The 16,312-nt window shown below is 35.0% G+C and overlaps 1 protein-coding gene across 1 annotated transcript in view; it reads left to right on the top strand.

Moving 5' to 3' along the window:
* DTWD2 (DTW domain containing 2) overlaps nt 1–16,312 on the top strand; it is a 118,130-nt gene that overhangs the window by 29,389 nt on the left and 72,429 nt on the right. Inside the window, exons 3-4 of the mRNA XM_014844063.3 lie at nt 2,556–2,650; nt 8,942–9,134. Coding sequence (XP_014699549.3) covers nt 2,556–2,650; nt 8,942–9,134 — 288 coding nt within the window. The remainder of the gene's footprint in view (nt 1–2,555; nt 2,651–8,941; nt 9,135–16,312) is intronic.

Consider the following 16,312-nt stretch of genomic DNA (forward strand, 5'->3'; position numbering starts at 1 on the left):
GCTTAATCTCAGCACACTATTTTCAATAAAAGAATATGCCAATTTGATGACGCTCCCTAAAAAGTGATTGAAAATCATTTGGATAGGCTCTAGGAGGGGGCTTTGAGAAAAGAAGACTTAATGGAGTGGATGATAGGGAGGTGGTATGATGGAGCATTTCAAAGAGTAGGGATGTGTGTATAGAAAATTACTTAAGATGAAAACAAGATGCTTATCTCAAAAATAACAAAAAGCTGTACCAGAAGGAAATGTTATGTTAAACTGCTTGGCCTTTTGTGAACAATGTACATGTAGCCATAATGATGTAAACACTTTTTATTGATTTAACTAAAAATATTATAGGAAATGTGAGGGTAAGGAATAATGTAAGAAAGCTAAATCCTCATTTATTATGAGAGGCTTTGGTTATAAAGTGCAGTAGTTAGAAGAGAGGTCTCAGGAGCCAGACTGCTTGAATTTAAATCCTTAATAGCTCTTTAAACTCTGTAACCCTGGGCAAGTTAATTAACCTTTCTGTGCTTCAGTTTCATCATTAGTAAAATGAACATGACAAAAGATATACTTCTTTACTGGGCTATTATAGACAGTAAATGAATCAATATGTATATATAATGCACTTAGAATTATGTACATTAAAGTTAGCTATTATGATAATAAATGGTAGTTTGTAGATAATATCTAAAATTGATAAATCAAGAATTAGCAAGCACACATATTATTTAGAAATATGGAGATAACTTCCAGAAGAAATAGCTAAAAGAGTTAAATTGATTACCTCTAAAAGTGGTACTGGGGAGTGTATCTGGGAACATTATAAATCTTTTGGCACTATTTAATTTGACGTATATATGCACATGTGTTACTTTGATAAAAGTTTTGAAAGTGATTTAAGTATTTGTCAAAGTCTCATAGTGATGGTAAGTAAGGAGGGAAGAAAACAGTATGAAACACTGGAAAATGTCCTAAAACTCCCCTCTCACCTTTCTCCTCCTAGTCTCATTCATCATATTGGCTGCTCCAAATTGTTATTTTCAGGCTCCCTCAGAGCTCCAGCATGCTACATATTCTTTTTAGTTAAAATTCCAGCAAGTTCTGATTCTTCGGTTTCCTTTTCCAACTTTTTATTAGGTAGATCAATTAACTACTCTCAGCATCTTTAAATGCATCTTTTACATATTATTTTAATCAATACTTCAGAGACCCAGTGGTGAAAGAGATAAACACAAAAATGTCCCTTAAGGGTGTATATATGTGTGTGTTTGTGGTTATGGAATGTTGTCACTATAATATTTTTTGTTTCTGTTACAAACATAATGTAATTATAAATTTATTTTTAATTACTTTAGTAAATTCATATGCAACATTACTGTTTTGTGTATTAATTTGCTAAGTGACTCTGACATTCCTAAAGGAAAGTAAGTAATATTTGACATTCCTTAAGTACATTGTCATTTTTTTGCAGACACAAAAATAGTCAAATTATTCATTGTGAGTATATATAAAGATAACATTGGGCTGTATGTAGGTAAACAGAGTAGAGAAGGGCTGTCACTTATTTGATCAAGCATGACATTCCCATTTGGGCCAGTGGAGAAGAGGCAGACAGTGACTGTACACTATACATCAAAATAACCAAGAAAAGTGCGAAGCTAAGGCAGAATAATCACCTGGCTCTACTAGGATTAAGGTAGAATTCTTGTGACAATACGAAAAGTGGTTTTTAGTGTTGGAAGATAGGATGTTGAAAAAACCACTGATGGTAGTTAATAGAAGTTACAGAAAGGGTCACCAGATTTCTCCACTCTAAAGTTATTTTTTTTCCCTTCTCATGCTCTTTATTCTTTGGAAGGAAGGCATAAATCCAACCCACACTCAGGTGGGAAGGAGAGATTAAGCTCTGTCCCTTGGAGTGGGGTGTATTTACAGTTATTACTTGAAATTCTCCTAAAAGGAAGATTTATCTTTTCTCTCCCATTTATTTATTCAATCATTTGCTTCTATCAATCTGGACTCTGTATTTATTTTATGCTTTGGGTTATAATCCAAGCACTATGTTATTTATTTTATTGCTCAAATTATTCTAGTTTGGCCATTGGGAGTTCAAGATAGGCTTCTCTGTCCCTTTGATATGCCCCGTTCTTTAGTTTTTTTGAGAACTTCCTTGCTTTCTGGGCATAAAGATCTAGGCAATTATCTTCAAGCTGACATACTACAAAATGTAATTACTATTGAAATAAGTTTTTCAGAATAAATAATTCGATCTAGTTAAGCATAAATTTACATTTTTGGTAATCTTAACCATTATTTAGATTAACGTTACCTTATTTGATCAGTAAACCTCTAAACATACCCAAATAGAATTAAAATGTACACTTGTATTGTATTTAATACTGATAAAAATCAGAGAAACTCTAGCTCTTTTTATTAAAAAAGACTTGTAGTAAAGGACTTGTGAAAATTATATATAATGTTATGAGTCAAATGTTCATCATAAAAGTTTTAAAAGTGTGTTTGTCTAAGTAGCATCTACATTTTAGTTAATTTTTTAATTAAAGGAAAACAAAGTGTTGCGGACAGTTCCTCTGCTAGCAGCATGCCTCCCTCAGGACAAGTGTAAAGTCAAGATTGGTCGTCGCTTCAGTGAAGAAAGGTAAATAATTTTTAGGGCAATTTAAAGTAATATTTTCTACACAGATCTTTAAAAATGGTTTCCTTTGACTTATGCATTAGACCCAGAACATGGTACATTGGGAGTGGTCAAAAAATTTAAGTTCTGCCTTTTCCCCTCAAAATAATACAAGACAAAGCAAAACATAAAAACACCCCCCAAAAACACAGACCAAAATGGAGTAAACAAAGGAATGATAGCATTGTCTAAATTCCACAGTAATAGATGTTGAGCCTAAAAGCATATATATTTACTGTTTATTTCATTTTTGTTAAAAATGGCTTCAGGATGGTAGGGTACTTTTATTAGATTTAGTTCAGTTTTTTTCTCTGAATACAGCTATATATGATATACATTTATATAAGTAAACACGTATCTGTCTAGCCCATTAAGGTTTTCCTAAGGCGCAGTGACTAGAACTATATTTAGTATTCTGATTTTAGGTGCATCTTTTTTTTTTTAACTTTTTATTAAGATTATGATAGTTTACAACCTTGTGAAATTTCAATTGTACATTATTTTTAGTCATGTTGTAGGTGCACCACTTCACTCTTTGTGCCCTCCCCTCACCCCCCCTTTCCCCTGGTAACCACCAATCAGTTCTCTTTGTCTATATGTTTAACTTCCACCTATGAGTGGAGTCATACAGAATTCGTCTTTCTCTATCTGGCTTATTTCACTTAACATATTACCCTCAAGGTCTATCCATGTTGTTGTGAATGGGATGATTTTATCCTTTTTTATGGCCGAGTAGTATTCCATTGTATATATATACCATATCTTCTTCATCCAATTATCAGTTGATGGGCACTCAGGTTGCTTCCATGTCTTGGGTATTGTAAATAATGCTGCGATGAACATAGAGGTGCATGGGACTTTTGGAATTGCTGACTTCAAGCTCTTTGGATAGATACCCAGTAGTGGGATGGCTGGATCAAATGGTATTTCTATTTTTAATTTTTTGAGAAATCTCCATACTGTTTTCCATAGTGGCTGCACCAGTTTGCATTCCCACCAACAGTGTTTGAGGGTTCCTTTTTCTCCACAACCTCTCCAACATTTGTCACTTTTTGTTTAGGTTATTTTTGCCATTCTAACAGGTGTAAGGTGATATCTTAGTGTAGTTTTGATTTGCATTTCCCTGATAATTAGTGATGATGAGCATCTTTTCATGTGTTTATTGGCCATCCGTATATCTTCTTTGGAGAAATGTCTGTTCATGTCCCCTGCCCATTTTTTGATCCGGTTGTTGATTTTTTGTTGTTGAGCTGTGTGAATTCTTTATATATTATGGAGATTAACCCTTTGTCAGATATATAACTTGTAAATATTTTTTCCCAACTAGTGGGTTGTTTTTTTGTTTCAATCCTGTTTTCCCTGCCTTGAAGAAGCTCTTTAGTCTGATGAAGTCCCATTTGTTTATTCTTTCTATTGTTTCCCTTCTCTGAGAAGGCATGGTGTCCGAAAAGATCCTTTTAATACTGATGTCAAAGAGTGTACTGCCTACGTTTTCTTCCAGAAGCCTTATGGTTTCAGGTCTCACCTTTAGGTCTTTGATCCATTTTGAGTTTATTTTGGTGAATGGTGAAAAAGAATGGTCAATTTTCATTCTTTTACATGTGGTTGTCCAGTTTTCCCAGCACCATTAGTTGAAGAGACTTTCTTTTCTCCATTGTATGCCCTCAGCTCCTTTGTCGAAGATTAGCTGTCCATAGATGTGTGGTTTTATTTCTGGGCTTTCAATTCTGTTCCATTGATCTGTGCACCTGTTTTTGTACCAGTACCATGCTGTTTTGATTATTGTAGCTTTGTAGTATGCTTTGAAGTCAGAGATTGTGATCCCTGCAGCTTTGTTCTTTTTTCTCAGGATTGCTTTAGCAATTTGGGTTTTTTGTTGCCCCATATGAATTTCAGGATTCTTTGTTCTATTTCAGTAAAGAATGTCATTGGGATTCTGATTGGGATGGTGTTGAATCTGTAGATTGCTTTAGGTAGTATGGACATTTTGCCTATATTTATTCTTCCAATCCATGTGTATGGAATGTCTTTCCATCTCTTTATGTCGTCATCAATTTCTTTCAGGAAACTCTTGTAGTTTTCGTTGTATAGATCTTTCACTTCCTTGGTTAAATTTACCCCAAGGTATTTTATTCTTTTTGTTCCGATTGTGAATGGGATTGAGTTCTTGAGTTCTTTTTCTGTTAGTTCATTGTTAGAGTATAGAAATGCTACTGACTTATGTATGTTGATTCTATACCCTACAACTTTGCTATAGCTGTTGACTATTTCTAATAGTTTTCCAGTGGATTCCTTGGGATTTTCTATATATAAGATCATGTCATCTGCAAACAGCAAGAGTTTCACTTCTTTACTGCCTATTTGGATTCCTTTTATTTCTTTTTCCTGCCAAATTGCTCTGGCCAAAAGCTACAGTACTATGTTGAATAAGAGTGGTGAGAGTCGATACCCTTGTCTTGTTCCTGTTCTCAGAGGGATGGCTTTCAGTTTTTGCCCATTGAGTATGATGTTGGCTGTGGGTTTGTCATATATGGCCTTTATTATGTTGAGGTACTTTCCTTCTATACCCATTTTATTGAGAGTTTTTATCATAAATGGATGTTGGATCTTGTTGAATGCTTTCTCTGCATCCATTGAGATGATCACGTGGTTTTTATTTCTCATTTTGTTAATGTAGTGTATCATGTTGCTTGACTTGCAGATGTTGAACCATTCCTGTGTCCCTGGTATAAATCCCACTTTATTTATTTATTTATTATGTGTAATCTTTTTAATGTATTGCCGTATTTGGTTTGCCAAAATTTTGTTGAGGAGTTTTGCATCTATGTTCATCAGTGATATTGACCTGTAGTTTTCCTTCTTTGTGTTGTCCTTATTAGGTTTTGGGATCAGGCTGATGTTGGCTTCATAGAATCTGTTAGGGAGTGCTCCATCTTCCTCAATTTTCTGGAATCGTTTGAGAAGGATAGGTATTAAATCTTCTTTAAATGTTTGGTAGAATTCTCCAGAGAAGCCATCTGGTCCTGGACTTTTATTTTTGGGGAGGTTTTTGATTACTGTTTCTATTTCTTTACTTGTGATTGGTCTATTCAGATTCTCTATTTCTTCCTGCTTCAGTTTTGGGAGGTTGTAAGAGTCTAAGAATTTATCCATTTCTTCTAGGTTGTCCAATTCATTGGCATATAGTTTTTCATAGTATTCTCTTATGATCTTTTGTATTTCTGTGGTATCCGTTGTGATTTCTCCTCTCTCATTTCTAATTTTATTTATTTGAGTCTTCTCTCTTTTTTTCTTAGTGAGTTTGGCTAAGGGTTTGTCAATTTTGTTTATTTTTTCAAAGAACCAACTCTTTGTTTCATTGATCCTTTCTACTGTCTTTTTTGTTTCAATTTCATTTATTTCTGTTGTAATTTTTATTATTTCCCTCCTTCTACTGACTTTGGGCTTTGTTTGTTCTTCTTTTTCTAATTCTGTAAGGTGTCGTTTGAGATTGCTTATCTGAGATTTTTCTTGTTAATGAGGTGAGCCTGTATTGCAATGAATTTCCCTCTTAGGACTGCTTTTGCTGCGTCCCAAATGAGTTGGTATGGTGTGTTTTCATTTTCATTTGTCTCCAGATAATATTTGATTTCTTTGTTAGTTTCTTTAATAATCCATTCTTTGCTCTGTAGCATGTTGTTTAGTCTCCACATTTTTGCCCCTTTCCCAGCTTTATTCTTGTAGTTGATTTCTAGTTTCATAGCATTATGATTGGAAAAGATGCTTGCTATTATTTCAACCCTCTTGAATTTGTTGAGGCTTGCTTTGTTTCCCAAGATGTGGTCTATCCTTGAGAATGTTCCATGGGCACTTGAGAAGAATGTGTAACCTGCTGTTTTTGGATGGAGTGTTCTATATATATCTATTAAGGCCATCTGGTCTAATTTTTCATTTAATTCTGTAATTTCCTTGTTGACTTTCTGTCTGGATGATCTATCCATTGCTGTTAATGGGGTGTTGAGGTCCCCTACTATTATTGTATTGTTGTTGATGTCTTCTTTTAGTTTTGTTAATAGTTGCTTTACATATTTTCGTGCTCCTGTGTTGGGTGTGTATATATTTATAAGTGTTATGTCTTCTCGGTGGAGTGTCCCTTTTATCATTATAAACTGCTCCTCTTTGTCTCTCTTTATCTGTTTTGCTTTGAAGTCTACTTTGTCTGATGTAAGTATGGAGACACCTGCTTTCTTATGTTCATTGTTAGCTTGGAGTATTGTCTTCCATCCCTTCATTCTGAGTATGTGTTTGTCTTTGGGGCTGAGGTGTGTTTCCTGGAGGCAGCATATTGTTGGGTCTTGTTCCTTAATCCATCCTGCCACTTTGTGTCTTTTGATTGGAGAGTTCAATCCGTTTACACTTAGAGTGATTATTGAAACGTGGGGGCCTAACGCTGCCATTTTATCGCTTGTTTTCCAGTTCTCTTGCATTTCCTTTGTTTCTAGTCCCAAGTACATTGTATTTTTTTAAAACATAGAATGCCTTCTCCTGTAATATTTAAAATATTCTTTTTGATGAGGCCCAATATTTTTGTGTGCCGCAGCCCATTAGTTGATATCTTCACTGACAGTTTTATAATGTCCTTGGATCTTATTTTACACTGGATTACAGAACCCAGTATCCTAAATATAAATTATATATATGTATATTTAAATTTTTCTGGAAGTCTTTTCTTACATTTGAAGCATATTTGTTGCTTTTCCTCCCATTCACAAAGCCTTCACAAATTACTTTGGTCCTACCTACATAGTTAAATATATTTTTAGTTGCAAAATTTAATTTCTCTTGGAAATATGGAGATTCCTTTTTCAGTTCACTTAGAAAAATGCTAAGTAAGACCAGTACTAGCACCAAGCCCAGGCAATTGACCACACTTTTTCATTCCGTGGTAATTTAGTTTTCTTTATTATTTAGCTTCATATTATGAAGAAAACTTTATGTTAGAACTTTATACAATCATTTTTTACCCTTCTCTGAAACTATTGTTTAGGCACACTTTTCTCATATAGAATTTTCTTTTGCAGATTCGGCATCACCTTGCCCCCAGAGGTGAGATTTGTTCTGGGCTTGGTGCTGCTGTTGTGAATTTTGCCGTTTTCTTGGGAATGAAAGCGAGATCCAGAGCTCTTCACGCAGGGAGCGGCCACATCATTATTTACATTGTGACACTTCTTTCACACAGAAGCTCTTTGTAATGATATTTTCTCTGTAATTCCTGGGTGAATGTGGATGTATAGGTAGAACTGGGTTCCGCCTAATCCACCAACTTGGAGCTACGTTATTTTATTTCAAAAGTGTTAGCATCTGTGGTGGTAGAAGTGGAAACTATCTGGGTTGTCTCTGACATTGAGCTATCTAACTCCTCCACAGATGTGCTTGGGGATAAGAAATTTGACACTTTTTGAAATAGCCCATCCCATTTTGAGCCCATTATGTCAAGTAGTTCAGTTTTTCTATGTTCCTTAATACAGTGCTTACTCAGTAAATTATTATTCACTGATGGATTTTAAACTAAAGCTGATAAAGATTATTGATTTAATATTAATTTGATACTTGAATGATTAATTCAGGCTTTTGTTAGAGTATGTGATGTAATCATGGGGGAATGATTAAGTGATATATTGCTTTTGCTATCTTTTGTAAATAGAATTTAAAATACTTATTTTCAATTTTTTGCTTCTGGTATATAAGAAAACAGTTGGATTTTGTATATCAACTTTGTATCCAGTGGCCTTCTGAATTCATTTGTTAGTTGTGGAAATTGTTTTGTAGATTCCCCAGAACCTTCTATGTAAATAGCATTATCATCTGCAAGTAGGGTTGCTTATATTTCTTCCTTTCTGATCTTTATGTCTTTTATTTCTTTGTTGCCTTATTGCAATAACTGGGACCTTCAGTACAATGTGTATTAGGAGTGGTGAAATCCAACGTCTTTACCTTGATCCCAATCTTAAGGGACATTTTTAAATATGATATTGGCTGTACATTTTTTGTAGATGCCATTTTTCAATTTAAGAAAGATGCCATTTATTGTTTTTAACTGACACTAACTTGTCTCCTTCCCCCTTAAGGTCGTTTTGTTGCTTGCAGACAGAGATCTCATTCATTATTACATCTCCAGTGCCAAATGCTTTGATATGTAGTTTTGATTGAAGTCCAATAAGAATAATGAAAGTTTTTTTCCCCACAATCTAATAAAGTTTTTCTTTAAACTTTTAGAGATCCTGAACTTTCAACTGTTTGTCGGAAGTCTGGTACATTAATATTGTATCCAGGGGCTGAAGCTGCTAATTTGGAAGAATTTATATTAGATTCTCCTATTTATCCTACCACAATCATCATCATCGATGGTACATGGAGCCAGGCTAAGGACATTTTTTATAAGAACTCCTTGTTCCGATTGCCCACTCAGGTAAACTAATATTTTAACATAGAATAAATACAAATGTATAATTATGTTTATTATATATATTTTCTGTGAGGGAATGCAGTTACTTTTTATATATGAATTTGATAGTATTTGTATGTGTGAGTGTATGTACATAGATATGTATATGCTTGTATGTGTGTTTGATATATATGTAGAAAATTTCAAATTTGTCCTTCTTTCTCAGTTCCTTCTGCCAAACTTCACCATAGTTTAGACATTTAGCTATATTAAGAATCTCTCAGACATTTAATCAGAGAAGTCTAAGGATTAGTTATTTCTATATGTATTAGTGTTTTTGTTAAGAAGTATTATGTTTAAATGCTTTTATTTTGTAGCTAAATTACCTTGTTCATATTAGGAATGACTGAATTTTTATGAAATACTTTTTTGTCATTCATTATTATAAGCATATGGTTTATTTTTCAGTTTGTTGATATAATTAATAATGATGATACATTTCCTAATATTGCACAGTTCTTGTGTTCCTGGAATGAACTCTACTTGATCATACTATAGTATTCTTTTTTTTTGGGTGAGGAAGATTTGCCGTGAGCTAAGCATCTGTTCCAGTCTTCCTCTTTTTGCTTGAAGAAGATTCACCCTGAACTAACATCTGTGCCAGTCCTTCTCAATTTTGTGTGTGGGTTGCCACCACAGCATGGCTTCTGACAATTGGCGTAGGTCCATACCTGGTAACCGAACCTGGGCCACAGAAGTGGGGCGTGCTGAACTTAACCATTAGGCCACGGAACCAGCCCATTATTCTTTTGATATATTGCTGAAGCTTATGCTTTTTTAATAGCATTGAATTATAATTTATATATTTTTTGTACTTTTATGATCAGGTTGGGTACTAAGATAATGTTAACTTCACCAAATAAATAGGAGAGATTTTAATATTTTTCTGTGGACTGGAATAATTTAAATAACATTGGAATTCCTTGCTTCTTAAAAATTAGATGGAACTCTTTGGTGAAACTACCTGGTCCTGGGCTCTTTAAAAGTGGTAACTTTTAAATCCTTCTTTCAGACTCTTTTTGTGGAAATTATGAAATTATTCAAGCTTTCTACTTCTATTTCATTCAGTTTTAATAGCTTTTATCTTTTCTAGGGAATTATTTCTTTCTTCTGAGTTAACACATTGGTTGCCATATACCTGCATATATTCTTAAATACTGACTTTGGTTTCTTCTGAATGTGTCCTTTCTCCTTTCTAATCATACACTTACAGACACACACACACACACACACACACACACACACATTTTTTTTCTGTGAACAGACTCAAAAGAGGTTTCTCTATTTTGTTGAGCTTTAAAAAGTATTAGCCATTAGATTGTTTTAATGTCTCATACTTTGTTATTTCATTAATTTGAGCTTTTCGCTTGATAAATTTCTTTTACCTTCTTTAGCTTATTTTTTCTGATTTTGTAAGATTTGTACTACAAGTACTACATTCCTTTGTTAAGATTAGTGAGTTCCTTCTTTAATAATAAAGAGAGAGAAGGCTACAATATTTGTTCTTAGTGTAACTTTCATTGTAGCCTATAGTTTTGGGCTGATATTTTTTGTATCTGTAGCATTGGTATAATTTATAATTCGTTTGTATTTCTTTCTACCCATGGTTTATCAATGAGTTCTATAGTGTTTTAACATTTTTGGTCAGTTTTTATTTTTATTTCTGATTTTGTTGGATTGCTATACAAGGACATTGCCTGTGATATTTTGAATAAGTTTATGATTTGTGTGTGGTATGTACATGGCAAATTTTTGTACAAGATCTATGAATATAAAAAAGTCACGTTCTTTTTTTTTAAGAGATTTTATTTTTCCTTTTTCTCTCCAAATCCCCCCAGTACATAATTGTGTATTTTTAGTTGTGAGTACTTCTAGTTGTGGCATGTGGGACACTGCCTCAGTATGGCCTGATGAGCAGTGCCATGTCCACACCCAGGATCTGAACTGGTGAAACCCTGGGCTGCCGCAGCGGAGCGCATGAACTTAACCACTTGGCCACTGGGCTGGCCCCATCACGTTCTTTATTTAGTGATGAAAGTGTTTACAATTTTTTAAAGTTTGTTATTTGCATTTTTCTTTCTGCTTTTATTTTTGGCATACTTGGGCTGTTTGATAGTGACAAAGGTATGTGAAAAGCTTCTGTTTATGTGTTTTTAATGAAATTAACCCTGCATTTCCAATAGTTCTGTGTTGTATATTTATCTACTCTTTTGTTGGGTGCATGCAAGCCATACATTTAGTTAAAAATAGCACTGAGGGGTTGTCCCGGTGGTGTAATGTTTAAGTTCACACGCTCCACTTCAGTGGCCCGGGGTTTGTGGATTTGTAGATTTGGGTCACAGATATGGACCTTCACACACCACTTGTGAAACCATGCTGTGACGCCGTCCTATGTCCAAAATAGGGGAAGATTGGCACAGATGTTAGCTCAGGGATAATCTTCTTCAAGCTAAGAGGAAGATTGGCAACGGATGTTAGCTCAGGTCCAGTCTTCCTCACCAAAAAAAAAAGCACAGTGAAACCGTGATTCTGAGATTTTAATCTCAAATTCTTTACCTTTCACTAAAATGCTGCAGATGTGGTTTTTAGATGAGACTCAAATATGCAAAACAGTTCTAAAACATAGCTAACAGTTTAGTGCTTTGAATGGACAAGTCCCAATTCCAAGTGCTTTCCATGTATTAACTTGTTTAATCTTTCCCCAAATACCACGAGGTAAATATTGTCATTATAGGTAACAGATGAGGAAACTGAGGCATAGAGGTGTTAAATAGTTTGCGTTAGATCACATAACTATTTCTCAGCAAAGCTGTGATTTGAACCCATCTAGTTTAGAGCCAAAGCCTCTGGTCTTAATCAGAGAGGTATACTGCTTCCACAATGGAAAACTTCCATCCAGGATATTTATATATAGTGGCTTCTGTGGGCTTATCTAACTTCTTAAATATTCCCTGTGTCCCACAGGAAGCAGCTCATAAAAGGCATGGATACTGTTAGATTGTGGCACATTCCAGGTAAAATTTTATGTTCACATGACATTTAGATATTGCCCAATAGACAAAGTTTAATACTTATAAAATATTTTAGTGAAAATATTGGAATTTTTTTTCTTTTTTGCATGGATATGCAATGCACCTTTAATCTTTTATTTTTTGGTAACTACATGGCTGCCACAAAAATGAAGTACATAGTCACGTTAAAAAGATTAAAAGCTATTTTAAAAAGTATAATTCACCGAAATTATTTTTCTCCTTTAAATTGAGTAGCAGATAATGAAATAGATAAATTAATTTCTCCAATCCTACTGTGCCATACATTTCTATCACCTTTTCCTGTTTTTATTTTTCCAAATCAGAAGCAAATGTAGGTGGATATTTGTTTAACCTTAAAATGGGTATCTTACAACCATAGGGGAAAATATCACCATAAACTAAAGTGAAAAGGTGGATGGCTTTCTGGAAAACTATGAATGAGATAAAGGCTTCTGATTCTTAGAAATGAGTAAAGTAAAGGTGAAAATCTCAATTAAAAAATGGGCCATAGATATGAAAATAAAGTTCACAAAATAGAAAATAAATATTTTTATAAAAATCATTTACTGTAGTAATTATATGACAAGATACTAAGTTGTAAACTTTTATGTTGAAATAACTTTAAACTTATAGAAAAGTTTCAAGAATAATACAGAGGTCCCTCAAATACCCTTAAATGTTAACATTATGCTGTGTTTGCCTTTTTAGTCTCTCTCTGTATACTTACGTTTTCCAGAACCTTTTTGAGAGTTAGGAATAGATATCTAAATTTTACTTTTTGAAATTGAAATTTTGCCTGCAGAAGAGCATCTTTTTCTAAATATTTCTTTTTGCCTGAAATAAAAAAAGTAATTTAAAATCCAACACAATTTATGAAAACTCATGTTTCTGTATCATTGTCTTGTATTTTTTGGGACTGTATAATTCTTTCCCCCTTTTTATTTTTTAACTTTTATGCAATAAACCACACACGTTTGAAGTGTACAGTTTGCTAAGTTTTGATATATGTATGTACCTGTGAAACTGTCACCACAACGAACATAATAAACACATATCCATTACTCACCAAATTTCCTCAAGCTTTGTAATTTGTTTCCCACCCTTCCCCCATCCTTAGGCAACCAATGATCTGCTTTCTGTCATTATCAGTTAGTTTACTTTTTTTTTTAATAAACATTCTTTTTTTTTTTAAAGATTTTGTTTTTTTCCTTTTTCTCCCCAAAGCCCCCGGTACATAGTTGTATATTCTTCATTGTGGGTCCTTCTAGTTGTGGCATGTGGGACGCTGCCTCAGCGTGGTTTGATGAGCAGTGCCATGTCTGCGCCCAGGATTTGAACCAACGAAACACTGGGCCGCCTGCAGCGGAGTGCGCGAACTTAACCACTCGGCCACGGGGCCAGCCCCAGTTAGTTTACATTTTTTAGATTTTTATGTAAATATAACCATACGTTATATACCCTTTTTTGGTATGACTTCTTTTGCTCGGCATAATTATTTTGCAATTAATTCTTGTCCCATGTATCAGAAGTTCATTCCTTTTTATTGTTTGGAGTATTCCATTGTGTGTATAATCTGCGCTTTGTTTATCTGGGCATCTGATGATGACTGTTTGGGTTGTTTTCAGGTTTTGGCTATTAATAAAGTGGCTATGAACATTCATTGCAAATCTTTTTATAGACATAGGCTTTCTTTTCTCCTCCTTTCATCTAGGAGTATGTATATTCCTGATAATCTTTTATTTTACTGGATATGTGTCTGAGAGCAGAGCAACACCCAGTACCCAGATCTTTCAGTTGTCATTGATAATGGCTGTCAGCATAGACTCTCTGCCTGGGGATCATCACATTTCTAAGGACCTCAAAGGAACAAAGTTCTTGACTTATTGCAGCTGAGAGGGGCCATAAAATCTACAAAGCATGTGTATCTCCTGGAGGGTGCATATCCAGCTAGGTTAGTTAATCAGATCATTTAACGTTACAGTATGGTTTCTTTTCTACAATATGGCTTATCTCATATCAACTTTCTGTTGAGCTGGTGTCATTTGTGTCTTCAAAAATAGAAACGAGAGTTAAAATATTCTTACCAGGGCAATCACTTGTTAAGCAAGACAACTAATTAAAAAAACAGATTTTTTAAGTCCCAGTTAGAGTCATAGGACATCTTGAGATGCTTTGAATCCAGATGACTTGAGAGACTCCTTTGTTACAAATAAACATTTATAAGGATGGTTTTATTGTAGAAAATAGAACAGGATGATTACAGTTGTAGCTTAACACACTGCCTCTATACTAGACTTGTGGTGATCTTGTGAATGCTTTCAGTTTTGTATGTTATCAGGACAGGCCCTCTGACTCAGAATGTTCTGCCTGCTGCAGCTGTAGGAGAAACAGCCTGAGCATCTCTTCTTATCTTTTTTGGGATTCCTTTCACTAGCAATTTCTAATTAGGAGGGCCTGTGTTCTCAAAGATAAGCCAGAAATTCCATTAGTTACTAGGTCCTTGGAGAAAAGAGTAAGGCTGAGAAACTTAAATATTTACAATGTGAAATAGGAAAGGGAAAATTTATTTGAACAAATCAAATGGGTAATGAATGTTCTGCTTTAAAAACATATCCTTGTATAAATATGTATATATGTAAATATAACACATAAATACATTTATATACACTCAAATATGTATAAACTCACACACACATATAATGCATTTGTTAACAGAGGTTGCTTTATCTTTCTTTTTGAGGAAGATTAGCCCTGAGCTAACTACTGCCAGTCCTCCTCTTTTTGCTGAGGAAGACTGGCCCTGAGCTAACATCCATGCCCATCTTCCTCTACTTTATATGTGGGACACCTACCACAGCATGGCGTGCCAAGTGGTGCCATGTCCGCACCCGGGATCCAAACCGGCAAACCCTGGGCCACCGAGAAGTGGAACATGCGCACTTAACCGCTGCGCCACTGGGCTGGCCCCTGTCTGTTGAGATTGAGATAAAATTGTCCACATTCCTTATCAAGTATGCTGTGGAAGTTTCTGCAAAAATGTTATGGTCACCTGTTTCTGAGTTCCTCCTCTGCTGTACTCTTATCTCCCATAGATGTTCTCTCTTCTCGGCTTCCTGTCTCTCCAGATGTCTCTCCTTTTTCCTACAATTTACCCCACGTCGCTCACACAGAGGAGTCATGTGTGTGTATAGTAGACTCTAATGAGTGTTTGGGTAGGTGAAGTTGTGGGACAGGGGACGGTTGTAACAAGGTGAACTATTTAAAATTGAGTGTTTAATAACCCTCTTCCATCTCCACATGCTCTCATTTCTTGTCTTTTGTCATATTCTCTCTCTCTCTCTCTGCATGTGTGTTTCTTCTGTTATCCTTCATTTTCTTCCCTTTTGCCTCTCAACTTGCCACTGTATCCAAATTCAGGAGAGATTTGGTATGTCTTTGATTCACTGTCTTTTTATATACCTCATTTTGTCTAATGAATTTTCCTAAACACAGGCAGAAACCTCAATGTAACTGGTTAAAAAACAAACAAAAAATGTTTTATTCCTGCTGCATAACTGTGTTTGTTAAAAAAATGGTGCCACATTTGTACATATTACTCTGTAACTTGCTTTTTCTTTTGGTACTTAACATTGTATAGTGAGTCTTTTCCTATGTCAGTAGAGTATGTAAGTATGATAATTCATTTAACCATTCCTTTTACTGGACATTTAGGGTATTGCTATATTTTAGTGAACATCTTTGAACTCATTAGCTTTTTGAACATATGAGAATTTTTAGTAGATTCTTAGAAGTGAATTTTGGATCAAAAAGTGTGTACATTTTGGACAACAGAGGCGGAGCAAAATGGCGGGGTGAGCTGACCCGGGATTCTCTCCCCTCCAAAATACAACAAAAGATTGGAAGAACTGAATTTCAGAGAATAAACATAATGCCAGCTCGTTAGAGACCTACTATACCAAGAAGGAGGAGATCATAAACCTAGCTTTACACCTTCGGAGGCGCTGGAACGGTAGGAGAGAACATCGCTCCCTCCCCTAGAGTCTGCGATCGCTGCGGCGCGGGTCGGGAAGGAGCGGGGGAGGGGCCGCGTGACCGGGGGATCATCCAGGA

The sequence above is a fragment of the Equus asinus genome, chromosome 9 (assembly GCF_041296235.1).
Source record: "Equus asinus isolate D_3611 breed Donkey chromosome 9, EquAss-T2T_v2, whole genome shotgun sequence".
Taxonomy (NCBI): domain Eukaryota; kingdom Metazoa; phylum Chordata; class Mammalia; order Perissodactyla; family Equidae; genus Equus; species Equus asinus.